This window comes from Spermophilus citellus (assembly GCF_964194105.1).
Source record: "Spermophilus citellus genome assembly, chromosome: 8".
Lineage (NCBI taxonomy): Eukaryota > Metazoa > Chordata > Mammalia > Rodentia > Sciuridae > Spermophilus > Spermophilus citellus.
Window position 1 is genome coordinate 130,414,215 of NC_138189.1, and position 22,346 is coordinate 130,436,560.

Sequence of the window (22,346 nt, forward strand, 5' to 3'; positions counted from 1 at the left end):
ATTTCAGTAACTTTGAGATGTTGATGTTACAGTGTAATAAAATGTATATAAATTGGTCTCAGCAAACCAGTATTTTCCCATTTCTTCAGTCTATCAGGTATGAGATAAAGAAGTACAGAACCTCACACAATCACTACACACAAAACATCTGGTAAATAGTAGCACTGGGGGAAGAAAAGGATCTCTAGATTCTTAAGGTCGTGGCTGATTTCACCAGAACAGACAAAAACAAGTAGTGGGGCAGGGGAAGATGGGGTTGAGGAAAAAGGACCATCCAGATTCCGCCAGGCCCCATCAGAGAATAAAGAACACAGACTGATAACTACTGTCCAAGAGAATCCAATTTTCTTCATTCCATATCACAGGACCATAAAATATCCATTTCCATAGCTTAAAACCTCATGAAATATTGATCTTGTCTTATAACTTCCAAAGTATCACTGTATCATACTTTAATCTCATAAATGCTTTCCTCAAATACTTTACCCCTTTAGAATTACTCTTCAAATGAAAATTTCTTTTCCTGTTACCTCTGGAAAGAGATTATGCAGCTGTATTAAAGCACATCTCATTTTTCTTAAGGAAACGAAGAAGACAATGAGATCTGAAGAAGGTATTATTAAGAGTTGTTCCCTCCACATGGTGAGTTAGCACAGATTTTCCCCAACTATCAACCTCTCCCTCCCTCAGGTACTGGGGATTGAACAAAGGGGAGCTCTTTTTAAGGTTTGTTTTGTTTTGTTGTTTAATTTTGAGAAAATTAAAATTTAATTTAATTAATATTAAAATGGGACAACGCCATTCAAGCTTAATTCACACAAAACCTCCCTTGATCAGCAAGAGATTTAACGGTAAAATTATTCTGAGTCATCTAATCAATTAATTTATGGTGTGTCTAAGATCCTCAACTTCAGACTGCTCTCAGTCTAGTGCAAAAGAGATCCAGAAATATCCCTAATTAGACTACAAAGCACAGATTACAAAAGAAATGCAGTTCAGGCAAAGGAGGGAGACCTCAGATTCTGGCTACAGTAGCCATTCCTCTGGCTCCTCCTCCCATCTCCCAGCCACAGCCCTCCAGCCCTGTCCCATCACCACCTCATATACAGCATTTTAGCTGAAGCCATCCTGTGTGTTGATGCTCATTCTCTCTTTTCCCCTAAATCGTGAATTCCCAGAGGGCAACTCTAGTCCAGCAGGAGAAGGGATGCCTGACACACAGTGTGCTCTCAATCAGCAACTGTTCTAAGACCTTCTGCACAGAAGTCTGAGGAAAGACTTCACAGGCAATATTTAAAGAGGGTCTTGAATAATCCAGAAGTCTGGCAGGTAAAGAAGACTTTGAAGATTAAAGAAGTGCAAATTAAAACTACACTGAGATTTCACCTCACTCAGAATGGCAATTAACAAGAATACAAGTAACAATAAGTGTTGGCAAGGATGTGGGGGAAGAGACACACTCATACATTGCTGGTGGGACGGCAAACTGTTGCAGCCAATATGGAAAGCAGGATGGAGATTCCTCAGAAAACTTGGAATGGAACTACCATTTGACCCAGTTATCCCACTCCTTGACATGTACCCAAAGGACTTGAAATCAGCACACTTATAGTAATGCAGCCACATCAATGTTTATAGCAGCTCAATTCACAATAGCTAAACTATGGAACCAACTTAGGTGCCCTTCAACAGATGAATGGATGAAGAAAATGTGGTACATATACACATCGGAATATTAATCAGCCACAAAGAAGAATGAAATTATGGCATTTTCCCATAAATGAATGGAACTAGAGACTATCATGCTAAGTAAAATAAGCCCATCCCAAAAAACCAAAGGCTGAATGTTCTCTGATATGCAGATGCTGACTCACAATGTGGGGAAGGGGGTCACCAGGTTGGAAGAGGGCAGTGGGGGGAAGGGATGGGGAAAGACAGTGGAATGAATCAGACACAACTTTTCTATGCTCATACATGAGTGAGTACACAACCAGTGTAACTCCACATCACGTACAACCACAAGAATGGGAAGTTATACTCCATGTACGTATGGTATGTCAAAATACATTCTACTGTCATGTATAACTGAAAAGAAAAAATAATTTTTTAAAAAAGAAGACTTTGCAGATGTAAGATTTAATGTTAAATTGTCCTATAGAAACTTTTGACTTCTTATGCAATTATCTCATGGGATTTAGATTTATCTTCTCACCATAACATGTTCCAAAAGCACAGTTTTTATTATTTTTTTTAAAAATCTACTTTTTGGGGGGAGGGGGAACTAAGTATAATCTGGGTTCTTATGGAGCCTCATTTTACTTCAAACTCTCAGATCCTGTATTTGGGGGTCTTTAACACCTTCAAAGATGCCAACCTAACCAAACAGGTGCAGTAAACTAGGTTTGGCAGAGAACCCCAGGTGCTTTACTTTAGAACCTTATTTTTCTTAGATGTTCAAGTTAACTTCATAAAGGAATTAAACTACCAATAATCAAATTATCAAAATTATCTCACATGCCAAGTATCCAGCTTACCTATCTTTTACAAAGGGGTAAAAGGTAGAAACAACATAAAATGACATTTTACTTTGGAATGTGAGAAGCAGCAAGAAGTATCTGTGACTATGTTTGGCTCTAGGTAAATACTTTTTCAGAGCCACAAACTCCTCTCACAGCTTGGTAAAAGGGCATTTTCTGAATGACAGTTTCTGGACAAGGAAAGGTGGCCCAGGCCATCTGTAAATAACCACTCAGGTAGGAAAAGGTACATACCATTAGTCTAGAAGAGACCCAATCCAGAAAGGGGATCTGCCAACCTATAGTTCTACAGGAAAAATACACTGAGGCCAGGTAACTGAGGTGAATTTCTCAAATCCAGTTAGCAGAACCCAGCAAACTTGATGTAATCAGACACTGTTTCTAGTAAGTATTCTTTATCTCTTCAAGACATAAAAATTTTCCAAACATAACCAAAATGCTCAGAAGGGAAGAGGACTCATGCAGCAGAATTGAGGCTAGGAATTCTGACTCAGCACTGCATAAGAGGGCCTCAGATGCCCTCAGTTGGCTCTTAAGACTACTCAAGGCTAGGCAGGCTCACAGCTGGAGACAGCTCAGCTCATTTTCCCAACACTGACAGTTAGGGGGTCTCAGTTCTCCTATAAAAGGAGGTCCCCATCCAGTAGTAAAGAATAAACAGGATTACAGGAATGCACAGCATCGATTCAGTGAAATTAATCCAGCAAGAGGGTGGGTAAATCAATAAACTGAAGGTGCCTGATGGTTTAGTGTAGTGCTAGAGGAGTGCTGGCTAACACTAGAACAGCTTTTAGCCTCCGGAGACTCTCAAGGTCAAGGGCAGAAGAAAAAAAAAAAAATCTGGGTCATGCAAATTCCTTTTGTCATCTGAGTTCAATGGCACTTTGAGGGCTCCAGCCTTGCTGTCTTGAGTCATTACTTCCTATTCCCTGATGAGAGCATTCAGAAAAAACACTGTCTCCTAAACTACAAGTTTCATGGGATGGAAGATGCAGAGGAGAGAAGACAGGAACACAAGGGTATAAAATACTGCCTAAGAGTCTTTATTAAAAATGACAAAGTCGGAGAAAAACCCAGTTAACTAAATGAAATAAAAAAAAAAAATTAACGACAATGGGCAATACTACAGACCTGTTTCTACTGATACAAATAACTTCACAGATAATTGATTGGTTCTTCTACACAGTCAATCTAAACATTTGAATACATGATTTTAAATAAAACTTAAAGCTATCTGCATTCTGAAAGGATATTAAGCAATGATGGTTATCTTTTGAAAAATGCATTACTATGAGGTATTTCACTCACCTTGTGGGAAACTCAAGAATTAGACAAAGATCTATTTTATGGGACATTGAATATGGGACTTTGTCTAATAGACATTCATTAGACAAAGAATTCTATGGAGGAAAAAAAAAAAGACTGCCCATAGTTTCTTCTTTTGTAGTAATTTTATTACATTAAAACTGCTTGAAAGAAGTGGGCAAAGCCAAAGAAACATTTGCTCTATAACTATCTGTTATAACGACATCCTTATTTATTGTATTGTGGTATAATCTGGACTCTAGTGTTTTTCCAAATCCCTAGTTTCCAAACATTAGCAAATGAATGATTTGAAGTAAATTTGTTGTCAATTTGTGGTTGAAACTGTAGTTTAAGAATTAGAGCCAGTGGGCCAAGCATCCCCTGTGTAGTGACAACAGCCTGCATATGTAATTGTGCTCTCATTTATACAGAAAATAGTCAGTTTGATCATCTTTCTATGATATTCATCTTAAAAGGACCTTAATTTTATGTAGTAAATACATTGTTAAATTAGTTCAGAGGATATCAAAATTGTTGACCCTCCCGAGACACACCTGGAACAGTATCTGAAAGGGAAACCAAGGCTTAGGCAATAGGCATTGGTTGCCTGGATCCTTCCAAGGGCTGCAACTCTTGACCTTGGATCAGTTAGAAATTACTCAGTTTAGAAATATCTAGGCAAATGTTGCTTTTAAGTACTTAACACAAATAAGAAAAGAGATATATAGCCCTTTTGCCAGCACCTCTTCATTTACTTATACTGCTACAAAAATCTTCACCTCCTTCTGAAAGTCTTTAAAATCAGAACACAGGACTGAACTAGAGAATGTATATACAGACTGAAGAAACAACTTAATTTCAGCAGTATTGTCCTCCAACCAAAGCAAAGAAAACTTCTGATAAAAGTGCCTACATAGAGAAACACAACCTTTTTTGGTACTAGGGGTTGAACCCAGGGGCACTTAACACTGAGCCACATCCCTAGCCCCTCTTTATACTTTATATATAGACAGGGTCTCGATAAATTGCTGAGAATGGCTTTGAACTGGTTATCCTCCTGACTCAGCCCCTATAGCCAGTGGGATTACAGGCATGCGCCACCATACAAAGCAAGAAACTCAACCTCTTACAGGACTCATATGGCTACATGAGACAAGGCACTTTTTTTAAAGAGGAAACTTAAGTTTCCTCATCTATAAAATGGATATAATGCCTTCAGAACATAATAAACTAGGACACTGAGATAATATAAGGAAAATACCTGGCTCGATGATGAGTTTTCTCCCTATACCAAGACAATATTGCTATGACTGTCCATTTGCATTAAGATAGATGCGTGAGCACTAACTTCACGAAAATATGCAGTCAACACATACTTGGGTTTGGCCTGATCTTTCTGGATGCTGTTTAGAACTGCAAACAGGTTCTTAACTACTAGAAAAGTTTTTCTCCCTGAGAAGAAGAAAAAAATATTGCAGGAATTCAATAATGACCCAACATACAACTAATTTAAGTCCATTTGAGTGATGCATGGTGGTCATGCCTGGGTTAGTAATTTATAACAGGCCTCAACTGCTGATTCCAATGGCTTCTATCATTCCAACTAGGTACTCTCATTAGGGAAGGAAGCAAGAGAGACTGACCTTGATTCACCTCATTTCCAATCCAATGTGGAAAACCCTTAACACAGTGGTTCTCAATCTTGGCTGCTCATTAAAATCACCTAGGGAGCTTTCAAAATGCTAAACACCCAAGCCACACCCCAAACCAATATAATCAGGATATCTAGGGGTGAAAGCCAGGCACCCCTATTTTTGAAAGACCCCATGGTGATCCAACATGCAGCCAAAGTTGGGACTTCTGTCCAGGATCACCCCTTTTGACCTGAAGTGACTTCTGCAGCAAGCCAATCCAGGAAAGCCAACCCAGAGCACTTCACAGTCACAGCTTCTGAGTAGAGCAAGTGTAACAGCATCCCATATATTGGAACACCACAAGTGCCTGCACTTGGGGTCCAGGCCAAGGGCTAAACAGCTAAACAGTAGGCAACTGCCCAAGCTAAAGGAAGAGTCATGTTTCCAAGTAGTTTGGCTAACTTCTTTTTGTTCGAGTGCAATCTCAAGAGGTGCCACCAACGCCTAATTTTGCTTCTGGTTTTTTCTTTCTTTTTTTAAAAGCAAATATCTTAAGAAGGAAAGAGTACTGTGGGCGTCCCCTCCACCCTCATACACACAACCCACAGAGCAGCAGAAGCTTGCAGTTCCCCCGGCCACCTAGAAAGCGCCCCGCAGGCTCCCTTCTGCGCAGGGCGGGCGGGTGCGCTCTGGCCCGCGGCCGCTGCACCTGCCAGCGCGCTCCGCCGCACCTGCAGCGCGGTGCCCGTCCCTCCTACCTTCCAGCAGCTCGTCCAGGCTGGTGACCTTCCGGCTGCCGTCGATAGTGTAGATGGTGCGGACGCCCTGGGGCAGGTTCACGTTGTCGGACAGGGAGCGGGTGAGCTCCATGAGGAGCGCATCGAAGGACCGAAAACGGTCGCTGGAGATGGCAAAGACCAGGCCTTTGAAGTAGCGGTCCCCATTCCGGTAGAAACGCGCCTTCTTGGCCTTCTTCTCCGAGCTGAGGGCCTGCAGGGTCCGCGTGCGGTAAAAGCTGCAGTGGGCACTGTGAGCTGGGCTGGGGATGAGCCCGTTCCCCTTGGGGCCCGAGCTGCTGCTGCCCCCGGAGGAGCTGGGCGCCCCCCTCCGAGACCCCGGCCTCGGCCTTTTGTCCCGCTCCTCAAAGTGCTCCAGCTCAATACTCCTGGTGCTGGCCATCGCGGCTGCTCAGAAAGCTCTCCTCAAAAGCACGTTCCAGGCAGCCTAGAGGCGACGCGAGCGGCCGTGGAGGGACGTCCGGCTGCGCGGGGCCTTAAAGCACCGGCGCACCTGGCGCGGGCATCCCGCCCTCTCCTCGCAGGTGGGGCCGCTGAGCCGCGGAGGCGCGGGCCGACCCACGCCCCCAGCTAAAAGTGGCCGCGGCTTGGAGCTGCCCAGCTCATTGTCCAGCGCGTCTCGCTCCGTCCTCCCGCCAGCTGGGGAGCCCCACGCCCCCCCAAGCGCCTCCTCCACGGGCCACGCCTCACAACTCCCGCTCGGAAGCCGGTCGGGAGCGGCAAAGTTGGGCCGCCCGAGGCTCGCCCGGGGCCCGCGGGCGCACACAAAGCTCGGGCGCCCGCCGCGGCTCGCGTCCGCCCACCGCTCCCGGGAGCGCCGAGGGGAAGGAAGGAAGGCTGGGGGAGGGGAGCGAGCGTGGGAGAGCGCCCGGCCCCAGCCGGGGACGCCGCGCCGCCGCCCAGTGCGCGCCCAGGCCCCGCCGGTTCCGCAGCGCGCGCCGTCCGGGGCTCCGCGTCCGGGCAGGGCCCGTCCTCCCCCCGCGCCGGCCCTAGCGGGAAATAATGCAGCCCTCCTCCCACGCAGCCGGCGGGCCCAGCCCACCCGCCGGCATCCGCGCCGAGGCCGGCCGGCTGTCAGGGCCCGCAGGGCTTCTGGCCCCTCAGGGAGGCCCAAACCTCCGGAGAGGGCGAGGGCCGCGGAGCGGAGGCCGGACCGCGGGGGCGATGCGGCGCGCGAGGAGCGGCTCCTCCCGGGTCCTAGGCAGCCCCGCCCGCCTGACAGCTACTACCCGGCGCAGCGCTAATGGGCGCAGCCGCGGCGCTCGCTCCTCCGCCTGGAAGCGTAAACGCGCAGGCCAAAAACTACAAAGGAAGGAGAGTCAAGGGCAGGGAGCACATCCCCGACCCGCCTCCCCGTGAGACGCCGAGGCCAAGCCAGGCAGAAATCCGAAACAGCGTGGAGTTTGGGCACAAGATTTATTATTATTATTATTATTATTATTATTATTATTATTATTATTATTATTTATTTTAAAAATACAGCAGATGTATTGCTTTATTTAAAAATTCTTTGAGAAAACAGCCTTCACACTTCCCATTGCAGATTCGCTAATATGGCAGGTTCAGTAACTGAATCAAGGAGTTATCAGAAGTTCCTGGGTTCTGAGGGATGGATATGATCAACAAATATTTATTGAGAGTATGCCATGTGCTAGGCATTGTTTCCATCACCGAGGATGCCCGAGCCTAGGAAAGAGCCCACTCAAGTCAGGGGCATTTGATGTCAACCTGAGCTGAATACCAATGTAATACTGGGAAACGCCCATCACAATGGAAATCTGTATCTTAGTAGTGTCTGGTCAACAGTAAAAGCCTGTTTCCAAAGGGTAGTTATTTCGGTATTGCCATTGGAGAAAAAAGTTCGGAAATGGTCCCCATCTGACCGATAAAACCTTCGGTTACTCAGCACTCTGGTTCTTCCGGTGGCCCTAGGGAAGAATTCCAAACCGACTGTGAAGGTAGAAAGGCATAAACACTTTTCTTGGAATGAGATGAGTCCTGGAAGAGCATGAGTAAGAGAAGGAGGAAACACATCCAACTGACCACCTTCGGCATCTTTCAAGTCACTTCATCCCCCCCCAACACCACCACCACTGTGCGGACCGCCAGCACAATGGTTCCTCCAAGGCACTCCTGGGGACACACCTGGGCACACCTGACTTGAGAATCAGAATAACAGTGTGCTGGGAAGGCAGAGGTGATCTAAGCCTTTAATGTTCCCCGCCCCCCCCCCCCCAGGGGAGAACCCTGCGGTGTAATTAGGTCCACAGCCAAGGTAGGCCTCAACCCAGATGAATTTCTGGGGATAAGCTTCTCCACCTGTTTTTTTGTTTCGTTTGGATTTTTTTTTTCATGTATTTGTTTTGTGTTTGGGTATCCCTACTATATAAGCAGAGTTTCCAGATTGTAACATTATGTGTCAAATACATCCCCAGTGCTTTTTCACGAACTTTAACATACCTATAGGTCATGCAAGAATCTCATTAAATGTAAATTCCAATTTATTAGGTCTAGGATGAAGTTTGAGATTCTGCATTTCTTTTTTTTATTATTTGTTTTAATTAGTTACACACGACAGTACAATGACCTTGACATATCATACATTTGAATCAGATGGGATATCATTTCTCATTTTTCTGAGTATACAGGTTGCAGAACCATATTGGTCATGCAGTCACATATATACATACAATAATAATAATACCTGTTTAAGATTCTGCATTTCTAACAAGCTCCCAGATAATGCCAGTGCTGCCGATCTTGGTACAACACTTTGAGACAAGGAACTCACTGGCAAATTCCTTAAGATAAGGCTCCATCTAAATTCAAGTAACTTCAGAACGTAGGAACTTTGTAAATAGCTTAAGATGGGCAGTTCATTTATTTTGTTATTAGTATTTCTTGGTGGAGGGAAGATCTAGAAATCTATTTCTGTAGTCTCAAATTTAGCAGTTGGCCACAACAAATACAAGTATCTCAGGAGTTTCAGCATGTTAGGAATCCAAAACAGTTTACCTCAGGGTCTCACATGATTGCAGTCAAGACATTGACTAGGGCTGTAGTCATCTGAAGGTCTGACTGGGGTTGAAAGGTCCACTTCCAAGACGGCCTACTCTCTTACAGGAGGTCTATAGTTCCATGTCATGAGCACCTTTCTTTAGGGCTACTTGCCTCTAGAGCAAACATCCTTGATATATCATTGGAAGAGATAGCATATCACTTCTATAATAGCCATAATAGGTTATACAGATCAGCCCTGTTCATTGTGGAAAGAAAGTACCCAAGGGTGTGACAAGTTAGGAATTATTCAGGTCATCTTGTGGTCTGGTACCGCAGGCTTAAATCATTTAATCTTTACACACACATTCTCACACTCAAGGATCCTTGATAAAAGATTTGGCCCTTCTTAAATAGTGACTACAATTATATATAACATGCTGACATTTTAACATTACTCCCTAACATTATATCCCTAAGATGACTACTTTTCAACTGGGATGGGGAAGGAAGTATTTCCAAAACTGTTACTTAATTTTTAAAAATTGATACTATCGGGGCTGGGGTGTAGCTCAGGGGTTGAGCACTTGCCTTGAATGCATTAGGCACTGGGTTCCATCCACAGCACCACTTTAAAAAAAAAAAAAGATATAAAAAAAAATTGATACTACCTACTCTGTATCTGTTGGTTGGAAGAATCTTACCTGTGACCCTCATATACAAATTAAGACACAATCATTTTCCATAAGCTTACTTAATGGATATGATCTATATCAAGATGCAAGTGGCCAAAATTTGAAGGTTTATTCAAGAATAATAATAATAATAATAATAATAATAATAATAATAATAATATTTTGTCATTCTAATTCTAATGCAAACAAACTTTGGGGACACTAGGGAGGCAACTGCTAATGAATGTGGGTTATGACTTAAAAGGTATAAAACCAAAGCAGATTCTTCTCTTTGATGCATTTGCAGAATTTGAAGAAATTTAACTGGCAATTCCTTTGTTGAGCTTCTTTCTCCCCTCACCCACCCTTTTTTCCTAATAGATACACACCATCTGATTTGTTAATCATTCATCCTTCCAGAGATGGTCTAATTCTCTTTGGTGGTTGCAAAATCCTGACTTAAAGGGCTTCACTCTCTGGAAGCCTGCCTTGACCTTAGTTGTGAATTTCCTCTTTACCCTTTCCTAACTTCTTTAACCTAATGCTTGCTTGAATAAAATCTTTTGTGTATATTCTAAAATTTCTTCATTTCTCAGATATGGGCAATTCAGTTTAATTTTTAAAATGCGTCTCCTTTCTATACATGATAAGAAATGACTCCTTTTTGCTATTGAAATATAGTAATTTTCAATCATGTATTATCTAGTGGATATAAAATTTTTGTTGGTGATATGCAAGAGGGGTCATCTAAATGTCACTTGGAATAGAAAAACTCAAGCAGGTCAGGCAGAAAAGCAATGTTCTTTGCTCTCTACGCTGAACCACACAGGTTAACAGTACAATTTAGAGTTGCCTTTTAGCCAAGTGGCAACTCCTTCCTCTGCTCAACACCTTATTTAGCATAATTTGTTCAAATGAGACTCCTTTAGATACTAGGTATTGAACCCTGGGGCACTTAACCACTGAGTCACATTCCCAGCCCTTTTTATTTTTTATTTTGGGACAGGGTCTGCCTATGTTGCTAAGTTGTTGAGACTGGCCTCAAACCAGCAATCCTGCCTCAGCCTCTCCAGTTGCTGGAATTACAGGAGTTCACCACTATGTTGGGCAGTGATCTTTACATAAGAAATTTAGCTTGAATTTTCCTGGTTTTGCTTCATCTTACTTTATTTCTCAAAGTCCTTGGCTTATCTTCACTTTGGCCATAAACTTATATTTTTAAAGGCAGTGTTCCAGCGCCTCCATTACCTATTACATAAAGGATGCCTAGGAGCCTTTTAGACTGCACTGTGCTGGGACTTTCTGCTGTCTCATGTTTTCATTCCAGTTCACTCTGTGCCAAGCATTTCTCCCAGAAGTAAAAGTGATGAAACAACTATTTTCCAGCCTGGTGACTATAGACTTGAGTTTTTGAAATGAAGCATAATTTTTTAAAAAATCATTATCTTTAATGATTATAAATCATTATATTTTCTATTAAGCTTTAATGGGAAAGGTGATAAAGCAGAAAGGTTCAGAAAGGTGTGCTCCATGCCTACCCCATAACCTGCTCCCAGACTAGAAAAGGGGCTCAGCCACATTTTTCTCTGTTGTTTCATGGTGGAAGTTTTGCTGCCCTTTTTCACCCACGGTTCTTATAGCACTTTGCAGATATATCAATGACTTCTTCACAAATATATATGAGGAAATTATTAAAACCACCTCTTTGGGTTCATGAAATTCAAGTTTAGTTCATTGGTTTAATTGCAAGTTAACTTTTTGAATGAAAATACCAGACACATGAAGAAAAATTCAAATATGTATGCTTTCATTATATAGAACTTACAACATACTTTTTTTTTTCTTTTCCCACGAGAAAACCATGGTTCTTCCTTCCCATTGGGACATTTAACTTCCAAAGTGTCTAGGACCACATTTCATGAAAATTTGCTATATTCCTAATTATATTCAGTTATGTCATTTGCTGGCTCATCTGCAATAACTGTGAAAATAACACAAACCATTAAAATCATTTAGCAAATATTTTCATAGGAATTTGATATCTTTTTCTATTAAATCTTCCTGAGAAGAAAATCTGGGTAACTAATTTTATCCCTATCTGGGAGGGAACACAGAGCCATGTAATTTCCACAATTATTTTAACAATATCAAAAGTGAGGGCTGGGCTGTAGCTCAGGGGCAGAGCACTTGCCTAGCATGTTCGATCTTAACACCATATACAAATAAAATAAAGGCACTCTGTCCATCTACAACTACAAAAAAATTTTTTTAAGTGAAAGACAATGGAAAAATACTATATTACTATCAGTTTGCTTCCATAGAATCCAATTTTCCAAACCCAGTATAAAATTTGCCCTTTGTGCCTAGGCTAGTTCTTATTTATTTATTTTTTCTTATTTTTATTTGTTATTTAAAATTTAAAAATATAGATTTGTCTAATAATCAACCATGATTTTAGTGTTGTCTTCTCAGTAGCACATTAAATGTACAAATAATGAATGTGACAAATTATGCTCATGTCATTATAAATGTTAGATTAAAATAATGACAGATGTACTTAAAGGATAATAAAAGTTTCATAATGATTAATAGGAAGTTATGACCTAAAGAAACAGAATCTAGAAAAGGAAATGAGAAAAGATGAAACAGCAGAGATAGAACTTGGCCCCAGGGTATGCTACCTCTAGAAAATGTTCATTGCAAGCTTTCAAAGTCCATTCATCACAAGGAAATCTGTCTTCAGGAATTTGTAGTTTAAAATTAATTATTTTATGCATACAGTAGGCTTATAATGTAAATTAGCTGGGGTTTTTTTTAAGGACAAATAGTCTGTCTTCCATATCCGTATTTGAAATATCAAAATGTTAATACATTTGTATTATTCATGAAAATAACAATACTGCTAAGACTTGGTCATTACCCGTTAGCACTCTATACTTATTTTCCTATGATATATTTAGATTACAAAAATACTCTTTCCTTGATACTTCGAAGAGTCCTACCATCCTATCTGAAATAACTGATATGAATCATGATTTACTGTTCATAAAATTTGAAATGTGTGTGACATTAAACATGTAAGGTAAAGAGGTAAATGCATGTGATTACCTGATTGTATTTATCTTAATGTAACTCCTATGTTCATTTTTAATAGTTTGTTAACTATAAAATTACAATTCCTTGAGTTTCATTTCATCTCATTTAATGATAATTTTCTCTCTAGAATTTCTGCGTCTGTCATAGGCCTTGAACCCTGCGGGTCTTACTTCGTTCAAAAGTGCTGTGTCTTCAGGAAGACAAATCAGGAAGCGAATCAGTCCCTGGGGACTTCTATCCCAACTGCCTGTACTGTCAGGGCTATCTAAGGGTCTCCACTAACCAGACCACGGGCTACAACCCTGAGCCCAGCAACATTTTCTGCAGGCACCGAGAAGGAAGGGTTTCCCTATCCCTGACCCAACAAATAAGTAGTCCTGGGGCCAACTTGTTGTGCAGGGAACAAAGGTCTTTTCCAAAGTGACTTCTCTTCTTTACACTCAGACATCGAATGATTGGCTTCAAAAATATTAAATCTAATTTGTACTTACAAATAAGGAGAAAACAGGGCATGTTGAAGTAATTACAAATAATTTTCCGATAGATTTATTTTTGTTAAGGACTATCTTAATCTCTCCAGCCTTCTCAGATGACTTTAATTCACCTTGCATGGCCAGACTGTGTAAACGATAGGTCTCTGGGCAATATGGAAGTACCACAAACCACTATTAATAGCTCCACTGTTTTTCCTGGCATGGTACTGAAATTACCTACATCATTTCATGTAGTTTACCAGCTTCGTAACACAGTTCAGTGTGGAATTCTTAAGTAACCTAGAAGGATAAGGGAAGGCCGGAGAGAAATGCACTGCAATATCCCTAACTTAGCCCTATGCACAACTGCTTGATATATTAATTAATCTTAATTCAGTGTCTGAGATTTTGATGTTGAAATGTATTTATTTATTTATCCTCCAGGCTGGGTTAGTTTCTCAAACTTTCCTTATCTTTGAAACTATATTTAAATGGGTGGGTAAAATTAGTCACCATTTCTGTGTTACTGGGTGGTTAAAGACCTTCTCTGGAGCACAAGTTTTATCCTAATACAGGTTTTGATAGCAGGGGTATAAGATTGTTTGCTAAAGTTAAAGTCCTCCAACAAGAAATGTGATCAATCCATAGATCTTTTCATTCTGTGATCCAGCGTTAAGACTTTCAGAGATGATATATAAAGAAACTAAGGGGTGTATCTCAGTGGTAGTGTGTACCTTGTATGTGTGAGACCCTGGGTTCAATCCCCAGCACTACAAAAAGAGAGAGAAGGAGAAGGAGAGAGAGAGGAAGATGGAAGGGTGTGAGAGAGAGAAATTTGTTCAGCTTGTTCACATTTAACACAAAGAAAAAAAATCACTTTAACACTTAAAAGAATGAATTACTTGAGCTGGAGTAAATTTTTCTGTGATCCATGTGGTATCAGCTGGGGTGGCTGGTACTGGAGGTACACTTCCAAGATGGCTTCTTCTCCCATGTGTCTGGTGTCCTGATATCTCTCTCTCTCTCTCTCTCTCTGTCTCTCTCTCTCTCTCTCCCCCGTCCCTGCTCCCTCCCAAGCACAAACTTTTTTTTTTCTCCCTTTCTCCCTCCTCCCCCTTCTTTGATTCTCCTCCTACCCTTATTTGTTGCCCCATAATCCTGCCATAATCCTCACATGGCTTGGACTTCCTTAGAATATGGCCGAGTCAGGGCAGGCAGACTTCAGCCCATCATGACCTAAGATGTCTGGCCCTCAGAAACATCAGAATGTACCTCCATCACATTCTATTGGTTCAGAAAGTCACTCAAGCCAGCCTAGGTTCAAAAGGAAGGAAACAGCTTCCCCTTATGATAGAGGAATAGAATGAGTATACAGGAAGAAGGAAGTGATGGTGGCAATCTTGGAGATGAATTGTCTTCATTTCCTAGGATTGCTGTAACAAAGGACTGCAAAATCCAGGGGTATAATCCTGTAACCCCAGCTACTCTGGGGGGCTGAGGCAGGAAGATAGCAAGTTCAAGGCCAGTTTGAGCAAATTAGCAAGACCTTGTCTCAAAATAAAAATAAAAAGAGCTGGAGGTGTAGCTCAATCTCTAGTACTGCCAAAGAACAAAAGCAAACAAGCAAAACCAACAAACAAGGCTCCAGAACTGGGGGGTGGGGGGGGGGAGGCTTATCAAGGCAGGGTGGTGCACATCTGTAATCCCAGTGACCTGGGAAGCTGAGGCAGGAGGATTGTAAATTGGAGGCCAGCCTGGCAACTTAGCCAGGCCCTAAGCAATTTAGCAAGACACTTTCTCAAAATAAAAAAGTCTGGGGATGTGGCTCAGTGGTTAAGCACCCATGGGATCAATCCCCAGGACCAAACCAAACCAAACAAACCCTAGGGGACTTAAAAAAAAAAACCCACAAAAACAGAAATTGATTCCCCTATAGGTCAGGAAACCTAAAGTTCAAAATCAGGGTGTTGTTATATCAGTGTTTTCTGAAGCCTTGGGGGAGAGTCCATCCATGCCTGTCTCCAGCTTCTAGTGGTGGCCAGCAATTCTTGCTGTTTCTTGGCTTACAAACACATGGCTCCAAACTCTGTTCATGTTTGCACGGCCATCTCCTCCTGAGTTTCTTTGAAACACGGCTTTATTTGCAGCAAATGAACAAGGGGAAAATCCCCTCTGAATTAATCACAAGCAAATGGTATCAGTCAGCTGTGAAATTATTTTTCCTATCTTAGTTTGGTTTTAATCCTATCTAGCACACTCAAAACTGTACCTAAGTTTTCTACCTTACAAAGTTTCTTCTGACAATTTAATACTGATGGAAAGAGGCAAGTTTAGTATATAGGCATTTTTTTTTTTCTGAATCATTGGAAAAGTTGCCAATGTGATGTTTCATCATCACTAAATAATTTATTATGTATTTTCTATAAATATAAGTTAAGCATTCTCTTACACAATGATACAATGCTGAAAGTCAGGAAATGAACATCGATAAACTACTACCATCTATTCTCCAGAATCCATTTGAATTTTGTCAGATGTTCCAATAAGTTCCCCTTAAGCAAAGAATACAGTGGAGAACTGTGCTTGGAACTTGGTTTTCATACCTCATTAGTCTCCAACATTTCCTCAGTCTTTATTAGATTTTCATGACCTTGACACTTTTGAAAGATTCCAGGGCAGTGATTGTGTAGAACCTCTCAGTTTGGGATTAGTTCAATTTTCCCCTAGGATTAGGCTTAAGATGTGTGTCTCTGGCAGGAATTACACAGACACTGTGCTCTTCTTACTGTATCCTATCAAGTGAGCTCAATTTCACTTGGTCTCGTCACTGATGTAGCCTTTGATTACTCAGTACGCGCCAGGTTTCTCCACTGTGGAGGTATTCTACATCCCTTTGTAATAATGCCTGCTTTGAAGGAAGGCACACTGAAACTCATGCAAATATCATATTCATCCTCCAACTCTCAATATATTCATTTATTTTGTCAGTTTGGACTCACTGTGTCCCATTTTAATTCACTGGTATCATTATTTATTTTAAGGCTCAAATTGTCTCCAACTTAACGAGTGCTTTTAAGCTGACTCCGGGTGCTTTTGCTGACCCCATCATTTTTTAGTCCTTCTTTACTTTTAGTTCTATGTTTTGGTCTCACGTTGGACATTTTTGGCCCTCGCCCTGGAGTTTGTTATTTCTCTTCCTTATAGTGGGGAATGATGTTTAGAAGCCAAGATCTGAGCCACGGGTGTGCTCATGGCTTTTGGGTAATATCTGCTCCCGAACCTCCAGCAGACAGAGCTAGGGACTCTGTCCCCACTGGAGTAGATGCCCACCTTGCTTGTCTCCTCAATGACTTTAGGACTTCATTGTCTGTCCTAAAGTGAAAGAGAAAAGAAAAAAGCTATATTTTTTCTTTCTTTCTTTGTTTTAAATATATATATATATTGGTTGCTGATGGACCTTTATTTATTCATAGGTGATGCTGCAAGTCGAACCCAGTGCTTCACACATGGTAGGCAAGCACTCTATATTTTGTTCTTCAGGTCTGTTTTACTCAGTGTGTTCTCTGGGCTGATAGAGCTCCTGTGAGTTACTTATCGTTCTTGGTTGGCCAACATCTTTTCTCTGCCTTTGGTTGCATATATTTGGGGCAAAATTGACTTCAACCTTGCTCCAGTGGTGGGCATGCGATTCAGTGCTGGCCAGTTTACCACATTCTCCTTAGGATAGTAATTAGTATTACCTTTTATGTTGTTGCTTAGACAAAAAGAAAAAGGGGGGAAAAAGCAAGAAAAAAATTCAGGCATTCAGCTATAACTTCTTTCTTTGTCTCATAACCCACATCCTGCTCATCAACATTGTCTTTCTTCAAAACACTCTAGATATAACCATTTCTCCCATTATAAGGGAAGAGAGGAGCCCTTAACCAATCCCCTGCTTCCAGTCTTATTATACTATAGAATATTCTTCACACAACAGCCAAAGAGAGTGTTTTAAAACTTTAAGATAGATTATGTCACCATGCTCAAGATCCTTTGTTGGCTTCCCCTTACACTTGGAAGAAAATCCAATGTCTTTTCTATGACCAACCAGTGCCTGCATCAGGGCTATATCATCTGAGGAACTTATAAAACTACAGATGACTGGATCCACTCAAGAGAGTCTAACTTAATTGACTTGAATGGGGTCTGAACATTGGTTTCTCTTAAAAACTTCCCATTTAATTTAACGTTCAGCCAGAGGTGAGAGCCACTGCCTACATGATCTGGCCCTACCTACCTGTCAGGTCTCTTATGTTATTCTTAGCATATGTGTTAGTCAGCTTTATGTTGCTGTGACAGAGTACCTGTGATAATCAACTTAAAAGGAAAAAGGTTTATTTCGGTTCACAGTTTTAGAAATTTCAGTCTATGGTTGGTTGGCCTTTGGGCCTGAGGCAGCATAGAACATCATGATGGAACAGAGGAAACCTGTTCACCTCATGGCAACTAGGAAGTAAAAAGAAAGGCAGAAAGGGGCCAGGATTCCAAAATCCCCTATAAGGGTGTGCCTTCAGTGACTTCATTTCCTCCCCGGGGCCTCACCTCCTTAAGGTTCCACCATCTCCCAGACACTCCATAGGATGGAGACCAAGTCTTAAACACAGGCCCTTGGGGGACATTCCATATCCAACCTACTCATTGCATCCAACCAAGCCTCCATCCTGTTCTGTGAGCCCGAAAAACAAGATCCCCTGAGCATCTGTGTGGTTCTGGGTTCAGTGACTTCTGACACTAACCACCTGGGACTAAGCCAGATTTAGAGATTAAGGGCAATGACCTCCAGAAACCAGCCTTATACCAGGCAACAGCAGCAAGTTCAGAGGTTTCCAGGTCACCCACACTTCTGACAATTGGCTAAAATTTCAGTGGGTCACACTACCCCTTCAGGCTTAATAATTAACTAGAATAATCCACAGAACTCAGGAAAGTACTTGAACAACATGGGTTTGAACCTCAAGGGTCCACCTACTTGTGGGCTTTTTGGGGGGAGACATTCATGAAAAAAAAAATGGGACAGATGAATTGTGCAGCCTAGAAATACCAAGGAATTAATAAAAAGTTAGGTTTGTCATGAATGCATAAAATCCCTGTAGGTAGTAGTCTACAATATCATACCAAAAATTATTATGAATTTATTATAAAAAGTTAAAAATCTTTCAAAAATTTATACACTTACACTTATAGACCATGCATGGTGCCATTTTCAGTTGAGAAAAATATACACAAATGTAAATCACAACTGCATAAGTTAACTGTAGCACATACTGTACTGCTAAAACAGTTTCACAGTCACCTCTTGTTGCTATTGTGGAGAGTCAATACTCAAAAAGTTATAGTCAGATTTTTTTTTTAATATAGTCAGATTTTTTTACTACACAGGGGACCTGTGCCCTTACCCTCTTGTTGTTCAAGGGTCAACTGCATACCTATGATTTCAGTTTTATTATAGAAAAAAGGATGCAAATCAGGACCAACCAAAACAGAATGCTGTGGTTTGGATTTGGATTGCTCCCCAAAGTCTTATGTTGAAACATGGTCCCAGGGCAGCTGGGATCATAGGTGGGGCTTTTAGGCTGAGGGCTAACTGGACCACTGGGAGGTGGGACCTAGTTGGAGGAAGTGGGTCACTGGAGGTGTGCCCTGGAAGGGTTCTCTCTCTCTCTCTCTCCCCCAGCTGCTCTGAGCAGCTTTCCCCTGCCACGCCCTTCTGCCATGATGTTCTTGCCTTGGAACCAGCCAACCATGAACTGAAACCTTTGTAACTGGGAGTCAAAATAAGCCTTTCCCCCTTGAAGTTGTTATGTCAAGTATTTTAGTCATATATTTTAGTTATAGGGAAAACTGGCTAACACGAATTGCATAGAGTCAGGAGACGGCACCCCACCAGCTCACTGATGTGTAACATACACACAGGATATTGCCAACGAGGAACCCTCACTTGAGCTTTCTTGTCCTAAGATCTTTAGAGTCTCCTTATAGAGGCGTGATTGACTGAATCATTACCCACATGTCTGAACTCAACCTCTAGCCCTTCTCTCATCCTGGAGGTTAGGTGGTTCTATGTGGATTCCATTCCCATGCTCTAATCACACGTTTGGTTTTTCTGGCATGATCTGTCCCCCATCCTGAGTCATTTTAGGATGAACTCCCTAGGAGCCTGATATGAGTCACCTCGTTAGCACAGACTATCCAGGCCCACCATGAATGACAAATTTTCAAGAATTTAGAGGTTACCTGCCAGGAGCCAGAGACAAAGGACAGACAAATCCTTTAATATACAACACCGGATAAAGGCATACCTGACCAGATCCACCCTGGATATTTTTGTTACAATGTAATAAACTTTTTATTTGATCAAGCCACATTGAGTGACATTTTCTGTCACCACCATAAAGAACCCTTAGCGAGCCAGGCACTGTGGCGCACGCCTGTAATCCAAGCGCCTCCAGAGGCTGAGACAGGAGAATCGTGAGTTCAAAGCCAGCCCCAACAACATCAAGGAGCTAAGTTAAGACCCTGTCTCTAAATAAAATACAAAATAGGGCTGGGGATGTGGCTCAGTGGTTGAGTGCCCTGAGTTCAGTCCCTTTTACAAAAAAAAAAAAAGAAGAAAGAAAGAAAGAAACCCTTAGTGACAATCTATTTTCCTGATCCTCATGACTTTCTTCTCTACTTCATCCTTTAAGTAATAATTCAGTTCTGATCTTTCCATCCTGTTGTTGAAAAACCTGCAGCAATGAGTTACTTAAGGTGCTTTTTCTCCATTTTTAGTCTGGCATTTTAGGCCTGAATCATCTGGCTCTCATTTTCTTAATCTCCCACAATTAATGCTGCTATAAATATTTGAACGAAATGGCCCCCTTGCCTTTTCTCAAATGCTTTTTGCATTTTCCCGCCCTGTGCCTTTATTATATATCGTCCTGATTGTTACTAACTTCTTGAGTCCGGAGGCTGGGCTCTTTTTCCCTCTTGGAACTGAAGAAACAATGACAAGACTGAACACTGATGGTGGTGAAGGAGACTGTTATTCTCGGCCAAGAAGAGGAGAAGTGGGAAATAAATGCACAAATCAACTTCTTGCCCCTTGGAGTCAAGAGGTTATAGACATAAGGTAAAAGAAATGAGGGAGAGGGATTGGCTAATAAGGGGGAAAATATCCATGTTTTTATTATAATGAAGTAAGAGGCCATCTGGTAACACTGTGGCAGCCAACACCTTTCAGCCAGCCCACCCCAAGAGAACTCGCCACTGGGCATCCTGTCCTTGAAGTCAAGCAGGATTAGGTCAAGGCAAAAATTCAGCCTTGAGCTCTAGGCAGGACAAGACCAGGGCTGGGTTACATGATTGCTCAGGATGCCCAGTCCCTTCTTTCTGTTTATCAATTTGCACGGATTTACCTCTTCATGCCTTCTTCTCTAAAAATCCTAACTGGAACCAATCTCTCACTACTTTGGCAGTGAACACTTTCTACTTCTCTAATGATGTCACATCTTGCTTATTAGTACACTTAAAATACCTTAATTAAACCAATATCTAATGAGTTCTTATAACATTCAAGAGTCCAAATAAATATAATTAGTTTGTGCCCAAAGCAGCCAATTATTTAGTAAAAGGGAAAAATATACCTTTTATCAGTTGATTTTTATCAATCAGCCATTATCTCTCCTAATATTTTGTTTATTCTCATATCCTTTTTATTCCCACCTTCTGGAATTCCTGTTAGACCATCATTGAAGTTGTACCTTACAGGCAAATCTCCATGCCTTATCATGTGTTCTATTTATTTGTCTTTTTCCTTTATACAGGAATATTTTTTTTTCAAATTATCTTCCATTTTACTAATTCCCCCTTCAGCTGAGTCTAATGTGATTAACCTATTCCTCTGGATGTACTTAAATTTAAATTTGTCTTTTTCTCATAGTAAATTATCATTTATCTTTTTGGTGGCTTTTATATTTTTAAGACATAAAATACACATTTAGATTCTGATCTATTTTAGATTGTTTTTCTCAGTATCAAGTTGCAAGATAGAAGACCTCCTGTTCATTATAACCCTGATTCCCATGCGCTCTTGATAAACTTTTCTTGTAAGTCCCCCTTCAGCGAGGAGAGTTTTGTCTGTGGTCATCCCATGCATTTCCTCAGGGTGTTCCAGAGGAACCACTGGGCCAGGACTGTGGAAATGACCAGGCTTGAGGTTTTGTGAGCAGAATCAGGAAGAGTAAACTCAGACTACAGGCTAATGAAAGCCACAGAGTTGGCATTTTTATTGCTCGTAGAACACTTCATTTTCCCCAAGAGACCTAATGGCCATCCTCCTGGTCTTATTGCCTGATATTTTTAGTATTCTGTTGGCTGGGATTAGAGCTTTTGAAGGGTGTTAGTTTTATTTGGACATCGCAGTTCCTGCTTCCCCTTCAGGTGCTATGACAGATCTTCTCTTCCTGGTGGGTATTAAAACCCGGTCATTGTCAAAGCAATACCACCCCTTCCACCCACCTTCCCAGCATCAATTCTCATTTTTAATTAGACTATCTTTCAATTCCCTCTGTGATCCCTGCACTTTAGAACTCTCTTGCTTTCTGGAAAGATCAGCTAAAAATTAACTTCTTTTTTCTTTTTGGGGGTACCAGGGATTGAGCTCAGGGGCACTCAGCCACTGAGCCACATCCCCAGCCCTATTTTGTATTTTACTTAGAAACAGGGTTCTCACTGAGTTGCTTAGCACCTCACTTTTGCTGAGGCTGGCTTTGAACTTTCTATCCTCCTGCCACAGCCTCCCGAGCTGCTGGGG

The 22,346-nt window shown here is 41.6% G+C and overlaps 1 protein-coding gene across 9 annotated transcripts in view; it reads right to left on the reverse strand.

Annotated features, from left to right (window-relative positions):
- The window catches only part of DCLK2 (doublecortin like kinase 2), a 152,181-nt gene extending 145,523 nt beyond the window's left edge, over positions 1-6,658 (reverse strand). For all 9 annotated transcript variants that reach the window (XR_014023359.1, XR_014023360.1, XM_081304759.1 and 6 more), the window contains exon 1: positions 6,235-6,658. Coding sequence is in view for 7 of the 9 variants with exons in the window: in XM_081304759.1 (XP_081160885.1) it covers positions 6,235-6,655 (421 nt within the window). In the remaining 2 variants the exon portion in view is untranslated. The remainder of the gene's footprint in view (positions 1-6,234) is intronic.
- Between the last annotated feature and the right edge of the window lie 15,688 nt (positions 6,659-22,346).